Source organism: Ciconia boyciana, chromosome 2 (assembly GCF_034638445.1).
Source record: "Ciconia boyciana chromosome 2, ASM3463844v1, whole genome shotgun sequence".
Lineage (NCBI taxonomy): Eukaryota > Metazoa > Chordata > Aves > Ciconiiformes > Ciconiidae > Ciconia > Ciconia boyciana.
In genome coordinates, this window is record NC_132935.1 from 67,875,154 (window position 1) to 67,887,313 (window position 12,160).

At 42.2% G+C, this 12,160-nt stretch overlaps 1 protein-coding gene across 2 annotated transcripts; it reads right to left on the minus strand.

The window, feature by feature from the left end:
- Window positions 1-298: 298 nt before the first annotated feature.
- PDCD6 (programmed cell death 6) lies at window positions 299-10,733 on the minus strand. 2 transcript variants are annotated; one of them, XM_072852920.1, is made up of 6 exons: window positions 10,555-10,733; window positions 7,714-7,775; window positions 4,364-4,408; window positions 3,130-3,282; window positions 2,345-2,454; window positions 299-840 (listed from the first exon to the last, which is right to left on the minus strand). In XM_072852920.1, the coding sequence occupies exons 1-6, from the start codon at window positions 10,638-10,640 to the stop codon at window positions 742-744; spliced, it is 555 nt and encodes a 184-aa protein (XP_072709021.1). In that variant the 5' UTR covers window positions 10,641-10,733; the 3' UTR covers window positions 299-741. The 2 variants fall into 2 exon arrangements, with proteins under 2 accessions (XP_072709021.1, XP_072709020.1); XM_072852919.1 differs by having other exon boundaries at window positions 3,124-3,282.
- Between the last annotated feature and the right edge of the window lie 1,427 nt (window positions 10,734-12,160).

Here is a 12,160-nt window from a genome sequence, read left to right on the forward strand (position 1 = left end):
GTTAAATGAGCCCACTAAGCAGAGGGAACTAGATATCCAGAGCAGTTAGTTTATTTTTGTAGGGAAACTCATCGAGGAAGATGCAGTATTGGACACAGATGTGAAGAAGCTGTATTTGAAGATGCCCCAAGGATACCCTGAAAGAAGGAGGCAGCTAGAAAATAAAAAGATAAGGCAAGGAAAAAAGGCCATTGCTGTTAAGTGGGGGGGACCCCTGAACCATAGAAAACTAGAATACAGAAATAAAACCACCACCCCCTTAAAAAAAGCTGTACAGAAGTGAAGTAGGCTATAAAAGTCGATCTAATATTTTTACTTAAGTTCTGTATTAAAAATTAATACATTAAACTCTTATAAAAGTAAGGCACATGCAAAACATGTTGTGCAACTTCTGAGTTTCAGCTCTCTCATAAACTACAAGCATTATTTTAATTTGGCATTTCTACCGAGTCATTTTTCCCCATGCAGGATATGTGGAAGAAGGGTAAGTTTGACATTGCACCAATTAACTCTAGATTCTGTGCTTTCTGTACTACAGTAAGCAGAGATGGTCATATCGTACAGTCATACAAAACAAAAACCAACTCAAGTACAGACTCTGAAGGTGATGACCAACATACAAAATTTAAGAATGTGAAGTTATATCCAGTATAATACACCAATAATCTTATTCAGTGCAGGATGATTTGGCAACACCAGTCTGTGTGACGCCAGTGATAACGCAATTCCTAGTTATCAGTGTCATACGATGCTGAAGACCATGGAAAGATATTGCTCATAGGACACTTGAATCCAGCCATCTTGATCAGTATCGTATCGTCGGAACACATCAGTCAGCCTCTGAAAAGGGGAAAAAAACCACACACTTTTCTACATCGGGAAAGTTCGGACCGCCACGTAGTCCCCTTGCCACTGAGGTTTCTGTAGCTTTCTGAACACTTTTATGTTCATCCCCTCTGTAGACACTTTACAATCTCGTGCATGTAGAGATGAGACTCTCTGCCATATCTCGTGCTTCAGCTGCAAGGCAGATGGGATTCTCAGCCCACCTTATGATACAATACCTAAGGCTATCTAGGAGCTTCTTTATAGATCAGACAGCTTTTTATAACTGGCTTTAAAGGGAGGGAACAATGCACAGTTCTCATGAGACATTCAAGAGGCACCTGGAGACAGAATCCAGTGAGTACCTTGTCCATTTCTCATCTTCTAGCCAAATACGCTTTATGCATCAGTAGTATCTGAGTTGTCTCTGTAAAACCCCAGAGGTGCCAGGCAGTACAGATAGAGAGTGAACCAAAATAACTACCGGCATGGTTTCACTAACACCAGCTGAATGATACTCCATTTCAAATCCCTCTTTACCAGAGTTTAAGTTTATAACAAAGTAGAATCAGCTTCTATTACAAATGAATATAAAGGCAACTGATGTTTCAGCAGACTTATGGCTATAGACATAAAGGAGAAGAACAAAACACCTGTATGCAAATAACAGCTACTACTTTTACAGGGCACTTTTTTCTCTTCATGTTGCCTATCAGAAGATATCTTAAGATACTGTTGCAATGCTGGCCAGTGTCAGAAGAGCAACCTTTTTCCTATCCTACTAAAACTCAGCTCGTCCACTGCTACAGTCTCCCAACTTGTCCCCAGTCTTACATAAATTTCAGAAAAGTCGGAGACACTTAGAGAAACCTTAAGGACTGAGATGAGGAATCATCCAGTGATTGATTTCTAAACAAAACAATACACCTGTAAAACTGCAGTTCTCTCTCTCCCCCCAAATCTCCACACACATGCATTTCTGTTACTTGAAAGGGTGTGTATTTGTTTGTTTTAAATGTCTTTTACTACCATTGCCCCTGCAGGAACAGCAGTGACGAAAGACTGACTAATTCAGCTGCTAGGTCAAATTACTTTTAGTCAGAGCCTTAAACAGAGAGATAAACAAAAAACTCACAATTCAGATACAAGAATGATGGGCACCACAGGACATGACACTCCAGTTTTAACACACCCAAGGCCCAAAGGAAGTGTGTGTATTAAACTAATGGAAATAGTGTAAGTGATTTCCTTTTAAAACACCAAGACTATTTTACCTCTTTTTGCCCCATTAAAGTATTTAACAGGTCAAAAAACCTGCATCAAATGTACTTGTGATACAAATGGATAACAAGTGAAGACTAATATATGAAGATGTTTCTAGCACCTCTCACATACTTTATTCAAATGGTTTATTTATAAGCAAATTCTAGATCTGATATTACAGTTAAATTGGGAACTATAAAAGTTTAAGAAAAGGTAATTTTTTTTTTCAATTGACACTGAAGTACATCTTTCTTACCTGTAAAACAACACAGCACTGAATAAAGTCATCAAAAGCAACTTGTCCTCTTCCTTGTCTGTCAAATTTCCGAATGAGGATATCGTAGAATTGATCAGACAGTCGGTAACCTTGGAAAAGAGAAATGCTTTAAAAGGCTTCATTTACTGCAGTCCTTCTATAAAAAGAACTAGGCTGTTTAGCAGGCATGTGTAACAAAACCAGAAAACAGTAAGCAGTTACAAGAGACAAATTTTTTTTGCCAAATATCTCTGTGTTAAACTAAAATGCATGCAGTAAAAACCATGCTTAACAATATTTATAGACAGAGTCACAGTAAATAGAATTACTGATTAAAGTGACTAGCTGGTTGAGGGAATGGTTTAGGGCTGCAACTAAAGTCCATTAAATTAAAGTTCCTTTTGCCATCAGAATGCTACTGTAGCATAGACAGCTGGCTTTGGTTTAAAAAGCAGCCGGCTGCATCAAGTACCTTTGTAAGTTCAGACATTTACCTGAAGTATTGGTAACGCTGAGAGCGGCTAACAGGGGAGACAGAAAACATTCCAAACATTCCACATGTACTGACACATCCAGTTTCTTTTTTTTCCATTAAGGGAAATGGCTTAAAAAGTGCTTGTGGCATGGGTATCTTTCAAGGTACCTTACACCTAAAAGGATCACTGCATTTCACCTGCCTCATTTTTAGTCACATTTGTCAGAGCAGTACAGCCCTAACAATAAGAAGTTCATCTGATGACATAACCCAATCATAAAAACTGTAATTACAAATGAATTACCAAAACCTGTTAGTGCTTGCTTTAGTTCATTTTTGTCAATCATTCCAGAATTGTCCCTGTCATATGTTCGAAAGACATTCTGCCAGTCTGAGATGTACTTCCAGACTCCTGTGAATTCATTGAAGTTCACACCACCTTTGTTTTCTCTGTCAAACATGCCTAAAATAAAAAATAAGAAACACATATAAAACCTTAATCATACTACTCTTCGGTAAGATCCACTAGTATTTTAAGAAAGAAGCAAGAGCACTTTGTGGAAAGTACTGAAGACAGAAAAGAAATTGCAAAAATACAAGTGATATTTTGGAAAGTACTGCCAAAAAAACCAAGTAGCTATCCACCGAAGGAGGGTAAGATAAAGCAAGGAGGGTAAGATAAAGCAAGATAAAAGAGGACCAGAATGAATCCCAGAATGTTTGTTTTTCTTGGGTTTTCATTTCCAGTTTGAAAGTATTTAGGGCTTGATTGATCTTCCAGTGACAGAGAGGGGATTGTTCTTTTCTAAGGACTCATGATACTGTCATTATACAAACAGCATGTTGCACAGTGATGGAACTCAGACTGCTGCTGAATACTTACTAAAAACAAAGCAAAAAAAATTAGTCCTTGGATTTATGAACTGTATGATAGAAAAGATTTTTTGTGCTTGAATTTTTATCCTTCTGTTCTGCCACCGTCATCTTTCACATTACTGGCAATTATTTTAGGACTAAAGAATTCAAACACTGTAAAGCTTCTGCTTGGTCTTTTTGGAGCAGAACAGGGGATTAAAATGCAAGAGCGGAAAAACTAGTTATGAAGACAAGCTATACAATATCTTTTTAGAATATTTAAGCTGACAATTTCCCCACACAAGTTACATTTACTATCTGTTCAGTTGTACAGTAACATTTTCTCAGGCTACTTCGACAACTGCTTGTGTGCACACACAACGGGCATTCCTGTATTATTCAAAAGGGAAAATATTTGAGTTTAACTTACTACTGCTGGGCTGTCTGGAGGGGGGGGAGAGAAGAGTAAAGACATATTGAAACGTACCACCTAACAATGACCAGCTTGTTAACACTATGGCCAAATTAGTTCACAGACATTCGTTATTACAGTAGAAATACATTATGTATTGTAATATTTGTAGATACTTATTTCTCTAAAACAGTGCAGCAATTGATAGCATTCTCAATTGTCTAAACAGATCACAAAACAATATCTTGACTATTTCAGATCATGCAACTACACTCACCAAGAATTGACCTGACTGTTGCTGGATTAAATGGAGTCCACGTGCCTGAAACAGAAAGAATTACTTAGTTCCTCAATACTAAGTACCATTTAAAAAAAAAATGCAACCAACCAAAAAATCAGATAAGAACTTAAACAGTGAATTCAGAGCTAGATGACATGGAGCTAGCATATGATAAAATAAGGCTGCTTTGAAGTAATTATGTTCTTGACCATTCAGAGATGACTTCAGACCAATGCTTTACAGATAGATACTACACAGAAACCAACATTTTCCAGGCTGCACCAAAAAAACCCCCAAAACCTTGGAAGAACTAAGAAGGATTTTTTTCATCCCAGGTAATCAGGAGGTATTGGATAAAAGGCAAGATCAAAACTGAAGTCCCACTTTTTCTACTGATGGGACCAGAAGAGTTTTAAGTTCTAACTCAAACAAGGTCTCATATCTATTCCTCAGTAAAAACCCATCTGCTTTTTTCCTGTTGTGCAGGTGGGTTACTCCAGGGCATTGAGTTTCTGGCAGAAGTGAAAACAGAAGGTTCCTAACATAGCATAACCACACAGTGCAATTTAGAGTTTAGTATAAATCCCACCTCCAGTGCTAAATCAATAAAGTGTTAGTTTAAATTAGTATTTTCAGACCAAGAAATGCTGCTTGAAAGGGCCTGAGCAGTAATCATCTGAAGAGGAGCTTTGTACTTCTCTGAGTATTTTGACAGGCTAGTCACTTTGGACTAGTTTTGACCCTGTTGGAAGCATTCCAGAGTGCTAGGAAGCATTAAGCTTTAAATTAAGAGAAATACTGTGCCTCATCTAGAATTTCACCATCAATTCTCTAGAGCCTGTGAAGGTATCAGGAGGACCAAGAAGCACGTATTAAATTCACTGAGGCTGAGCGCAGGGACCAGGAAGGAACCAGTAAGACTAGGGGTACCGTAGAGGCATTTGCAACAATGCAGTTAGCTGACCACAAATACCCAACAGAAAGGCTGTGTTGGTATTAAGCAGGCTTTGTGAAGGCATGGCTGCTTTGCTGGATCAAGCTGCAGTGGTGTAAGTAGTGCTTATACCAGTGCTGAATTTCTCCCATAGAAGGCAAACTGTATCAGTGTAAGTAAGTCTACAGATGCAGCGATGGGGAAAAACCCTATACTGTAGGCAGGCCATATGACTATTTGCACATAAAGAGAAACATGAGCAGAGAAGAGTAAAAATCACTCTGAAAATGCTTAAGCAGTATTTTAGACAGAGAACATCAGTACCTTAGAGCTGTATGTCTCCTGACAAAAATAAAAAATAATGGAATTATTAATAGGGTGCCAGCATTTAACTCTGAACAGAATAGAGGAAAAAGGGAAAACACAGTTTGGAATTTAACTTATTTCATGTTGAAATTTTCAAGAGACTTATACAGACACTATATAGTGAAACCAGAGCAACTCCAGTGCTGAAGAACTGTACTGATTTCAGCCTATTCCAATAAACAGTAAAAGACTGTTCCCCTCCCCTGACTTTACTATTAACTTTACATGGCAGCACAGAAAAAAAACGAAGAAGGAAGCATAGGATTTTATTCTGCAAACAACTACACGAAGTGGTGATCAGTCCCTCCCAGGTAAGTAGGTGTTATTTGCATAAACTGGACATGTTGAAAAGCTGAATGTCAAAAACACATTGAACTTCAAATTTTAATGAGCACTATGCAGACTGTTCTTAATGTTTTAGAAATAAACACATAACATTCTTTTAGCCCATGTTAGATTGCAGGACAGCTACACACCACCATCCACTAAAAATGTATTTTGAAAAGAATATAGTGAATTGTTAGTGACTTTGTTGTACAAGATCTAGAATCTCTTGGAATGAAGGAAGCTTACAGTTCTGTAAATATTTTGTCTAATAGTGAATTCACTTGGTGGGGATTCTTCATAACTGCAAAGCACTGAAACTGCTAATCTACACTGTAAACAAGGAAGGAAAAGAGTTCAGATAGATAGTCATCACTGCCTACTACCCTTACATTCAATCAGATGAGAAGATGTTTAAAATACATGAAGTTCAAAGTGGCAGGTAAAGCCAGGTTCCCACATTGTTATAAACAGCACTGTAATCTTAAATGAAAACAGTGACTTAATCAATTTAACTTCACTTTTGCTGAAGTTGTTATTCAAAATAGTATTTTAGTTATGGATCAGGTGCAGCAGCTACAATATATTGCTTTTAATTTATCAAATATATTATTAAACAAATATTCTAGTAAATCCAGTTTAGTTACAAGACCACAATTTTACTAAATAGAGCCATCCAAATTTATTTTAGTCAGGTGATTACTGACAAAAAGGAGCCTTTCAGTATGCGTGCACTGCAGCTCACAACATCAGTTTAAGCCCTTCTCAGTCACAAAGCACAGGAAGGATGAAGGAATTAAACCTTGGGAGAAGGGGAACTCGATATGGACTCAAAGGTGCACAAACAGCTTCAATATGCACTTTTTCAGGTTTCTAAGTGGAAAAAAAAAAACCCACAAAGTACAACCCTACCCACCCTAAGTCACCAGAGGAAAGTAAAAATAGGCTACTGGAAAAATTTTTTTGTTTTTGTTTTGCTTCCATGAGTTATTTGACCATACCCTAGTTACTCTTTAAGCATTATGACAGGGAACTGACAGACTACTAGGAAGTTTTAATACTAGATCTAGAGTGCATCTTTCTACTTTGTTAGGAAAAAAAAACCAAACATGCCTCATTTGGGGAAAAAAAAATAATTAAAATTACCATCTTCAATTCCTGCACCATACTGTATGAAAAGATTTTATGTGCAGCAAAAAGGCTGGTTGTAAACATCTGATCTTTGTCCAGGTTATACACTGATCCTGGTTAAAAAACAAAGGTTCAGTAGTGATGAGAGAAGAATATATAAATCATCATTTATGTTTTCTAGGAAACAGAGCTGGAAAAAAATAAAGGGGTGTGCATGCCTTCATTCCCCAGAATACAAATCAGTAATGTTTACAATAGGTACTCCGTTTATAATGCATAATTACTAACATGCACCAAACCCAGAAAACTTCCCTTGAAATCCAAAAAAACCCAGGAACAATGGGCTCGGGAAAAAAAAAAAAAAAACACAAAAAAACCCCACAAAAACCCAAAACCCAACAAAACCAATAAAATAAAATCAGGAGGATTATCCACTTTTTTCATCCCCTTCAGCCTTTTGCTGTAGATTAAATAGTATTAATCAGTGGTAGGAACATTCTTCCCCCGCCCCCCCAATCAAAGAATTATGGCATCAAGTAACCAGTCTCACATGAGCTTAATGAACTACCTCACTGCTCATTTACAGACTTACCATTGGATAATGCCTGCTGAAGTTCATTATCAGATATTATTCCACTCCTATCTTTATCAACCCTGTGGAGGGGGAAAGAAAAAAAAAAGAGCAGGAGTTTTAAGTAGCTGAAATTAACAGGTTCCACTTACAGAAGACTTCAACATTCTGGTTCTTACTAGATTAATCTTTTCCTGAAAAGTCACTAATTGCATTTTACTTGGTAAACCATTCACAATTATTGTAAATTAAATACTTCATTCAGACGGATGAGACATTCTGGAACATGATAAAAGCTACAAAGAAACTGCAAGACTTACTTATGAATGAAGAAACACACAAAAACACACACTGACAATAAAACAGTTTGGGCATACTCCACACAAGAAAGTATTTTTAGGGTTTTTTTTAAAAGAACTGCAGAGCACACCATGTTGGTTAAATCCATAAAATGCCTAATGTCACAGTAGTAAGCTGTTTGGCTCCCAAACTGGAGCAAGTTTGGCACCCAGTGCCACTCAGTAAGATGCTGGCAATATAGAGAAAGCCACTAATGTAACCAGTGCCAAGTACTGAAAGAATCAACTGCAGGGCCCTGACCCCTTTCAAAGGGGTTCAAACAGTGAAAAAGCACAGGCAGGTGCCAGCTTCCATTGAGCCTTCACAGTCTATTGTCTTAGAGAATGGAGTTCTATCCCAAAATTAATAAACTAAGTAATTTCTGCCCAAATAAAGCAGAATCGTGCTTTCTTTAGGGTATCTGAAAGCAGTGGGAACTTCCCTCCATTTTATACAAGGACCTTCCCCTTGACACTGACAGTTTTTATTTCCTCTCAGTTACTACCATTCCAAAGCAGAGTCCTGCTTAGTTGATCCATCTGCAGAAGCTGGGTTTTTTTTTCCTTTAGTCCTTGTTGTCTTTTTCTAAACCTTTTCAGTTGATTCTACTAGATTCTTTCCCCTTCTCAAAAATTATATAAGCTGCCTACAACATTCAAATTGCAAGCATAGGTTGCATATATTATAATCACAAAAAGATACTCCCCTTTTTCTTCTCTATTTCTATTTTCTCTTTTCTAGGTATTCCGAACATTTTTTACCTTTTATGAGCTGCTACTAAGTGCTAAGCTGATATTTTCATAAAAATGTGTTATGACCGACTTATCTTGCTCCTGAGCACCATTAGTCAGCTTAGAGCACACTCATTTTATACACAAAATGATGCAAAGCTAAAGTGGGTCTTCCTCATGGACATCAGGTATTTAACTCTGTATTTCATCTGACCGTCATACAGCAATCGTGATCTGGCCATGACAGGGGGATACGACCCACTCATTCAGGACTGCAAGGTGCTCCTGCAAGTCTTCATAGGCCTGACTTACTGCAGGAATCAGTGAGCGTAACCAGCAAACTTCATCTCACCATTCACCCTCTTTTCCCCCAGTTGCTCCTGAACATATTGAATAAAGATCCCAGAACAGCTCCCTCTGCCAGTGTGGCAGATGACCACACTCTTCTTTTTAGTCAGTTATTTATCCACCAAAGGACCCTCCCCTTCATTCTACATATAATGGATTTCTTTAAAGGCCTTTGATACTCTTGCTTGTTGGGAGTCTCTTTGGAAAGTATATAGATTGTATTAATTGCACCAGTTCTAGCCATCATATCCATACCCAATCCTTATCAAACACATTACAAGACTTACGCAGTAGTCTGCCAGATGGGAATACTTTCAGCAAAAGCCATGCAACTCTCCTGACTAGCTACATTATTTAAAATGGTTTCTACTGGTTTGCCTGGTGCAGAAATTGGACTGTTGATCTGTTTGTTTCTGGACCCTTTAAAGAAAGAAACGGCACCGCGCATGCCTCCTCCCGGTTCTCGGATGAAGTGGTTTTATGGAAGGCTGGGTAGGTAAGCTGCCACATTCTTGAGTCACTCCTGAGTTACTGAGTAAATACTAGCCAGTTTTAGCAACTTATTACTGTTTTTCTACTCCTTAACCTCTTCTTGCTGTCACTTGAGTCAAGACTGATCCTCTGATACATCTCCCATAAAAATGGATCCACCATAGGCACCTCCCCAGTTTCCTCAACATGACACAAATGTGAAGAACTCCTTTAGCTTCATTACTACTACAGTCTTGACAGCATGATTTTTTTTTAACACGGGCCTGCTAACTCTCTTGCAGGTTCCGGCTCCAGATGTATTCAAAACAATATTTATTGTTAGTTTTCAAGTTTTCCATTAAGCATTTATCAGATTCCTTTTTATGTCCCTTCCTGTACTGCTACATTTGCCCTCCAGACTTTCTGGATTCTCAGGTCAAAAATGACTTCAGCGTGGCCAAGGTTACCTTCTCGCTTCCATTAATCCCCCTTCCCTTGCTATAAAATATAGCCATATTTATTCCTCCTCAAGCCTTTCTTACAGCTCCCCCTCGGATTCCTCCTACAGGGATATAACCGCGATGTTTACCCGCCCTGCAAGGCCCCAAGGCAGCCAAACCCTGCCTTGGACGCCCAGGGCCGGTGACAGGCTCACCGTAGCAGCTGACCGTTTCCGGCACCTCCCAACGCCCGCTCCCTCCCGGTGCCACCTCAGGCAGCGGCGGCCCCGGGAGGGCCCGGCCCGCCCGCCCAGCAGGACTCGGCGGCGCGGCCCGGGAACGACCGAGGGTCGCGGCGGCCGCCTCATCGCGGCGGGCCAGGCCCGGCGCCGCGAGAAGGGTGTGCCTGGGCCCAGCAGGGCCCGGCGACCGGCGGGGGGGAGCCCCCCTCAGCCCCCTCCGCGCAGCCGTTAGGGCGGCACACGACGCGGATCTCCCCGCGGGGACCCCCGGGGTGTGTGGGGCGGCCTCACCTCTGGAAGACGTTCCACAGGAAGGCGGGGTCGGGCAGCGGGGCGCCGCCGCCGCCGTTGGGCCTGTACTGATACCCCGCCGCCATGGCCCCTGCGCGGCGCCGCCGGGCAGCTCGAGCCTTCTTCCCCGCGCTTCCGGCACGGGCCGCCTGACGCGGCGCAGCCGGTGACGTCGATGAGCCGGGCAGGCGCACGGGCCCCGCCCCGGGGAATCCCGAGAGGAGCCGCTGCGCCGCCCGCCCGTTGCCACGGCGACGGGGGCGGGGCGGGCGGGGGCGGCTGGCGCGGCGCGGGGCTGGGCTGGGCCGGGCCGGGCCGCGCTGGGTCGGGTCCCCTGCGCCCGGGGGAGGCGAGGCGAGGCGAGTGTTTCCCCCCGCGTTCGCAGGCACGCTGGGCGGTTATCCCCTTGTTTCCCCCTGGGACTGAGCCTTCAGGGGCTCCCGAGGGGAGTTCTGCGGGCTCCGGCACCGGCGCTGCCCAGCCCGGCGGTCGCCCAGCCTCGGCAGCGGGGCAGCCCCGCGGGACGCCTGACGGAGGGCGGGTAGCGGCTGCTGGGACAACGGGCGGAGCCCCAGGTAACGGTCCTCCGCAGGGCGCACTGCGGCCGCTGCCCAGGGCTGGCGGCTGTGGCTTGGGCTTCAGTGGGGTAGGCGGAACAGGGCGTAGGGATCCGCGGTCACAGGTTAATGGCGGTCCTCCACACGAGCCCTCATCCACCGCGAGGGTTTCTGCAAGGGCAGGAGCCGTCCTTGTGACCGTTCCCTGGCAGGCAGGGAGAGACTAAGAGGTCCCAACTCAGGGGAGGTGGTTTGTCACGGAGGGGAAACAGCGTTAAGTTTAACAGCCAAGAGCTACAGGGTTGCTGCTGCAGAGGAAGAAGGGGGTGTAGGGAGAAACAAAGCCCGATGAACCGATTCCCTCGGACAAACTGAAGATCAAAAGCACACAGGACAAGAATTTTCAGGTACAGCCCAGAAACCACAGGATTGAAACTGAAATACAAACCAAATTAGTCAGCATCACCTCAACAATTCTTAACTGAGAACTGAACACAACCCTCCAAAAATCAGCCTGATTCCCCTCCCCCTAGCTGCAATTTCTAGGGGCAGTGTAAGGTCCCATGGGACCTGGAGTGCCTCCAGACACCGCTGAACTCCTCAGGTACAGAGATATCGACCTGATGCTCTAGTGAATCGTCTTCATCCTTAGGGACACCCTGCCCCCACCAATGAAAAAAGCCACGATCTTTGTTTTACGCTTTGTCCAAACTGCTGACCTTGCACGTATCTCTTCCGGGTAAGGAGTTGTCAGTGAGAGGGGACGAGTGGCACAAGGTCTGGGTGTTCGCAGGCCAAACAAGTTACATATACAAACTCCAGCATGTTAATTAGAACAATGTAGGCTTGTGTCTCCCTTGTACTTATCTCTGACAACTCTGTTGAGGTACTAACAGATGCTGCCTTCATTGTGTCCTTCATCAAATAAAGTTTAACTTCACAATTTTCTAGTAATATTTTATAATTAGAACAAATAAATACTGAAACTTAGCTTTAAGCATTAATCTGAAAATACTGTGGAAATAAAAAACCAGTATCTTGTGTTTCCA

Coding starts and splice junctions, on each gene's coding strand:
- PDCD6 (XM_072852919.1), bottom strand. CDS start 10,640: ATGGCGGCGGGGTATCAGTACAGGCCCAACGGCGGCGGCGGCGCCCCG. Junction 7,776..10,554: donor CTGTGGAACGTCTTCCAGAG/GTGAGGCCGCCC, acceptor CCCCCTCCACAG/GGTTGATAAAGATAGGAGTG. Junction 4,409..7,713: donor TCAGCAGGCATTATCCAATG/GTAAGTCTGTAA, acceptor TTTCTGTTTCAG/GCACGTGGACTCCATTTAAT.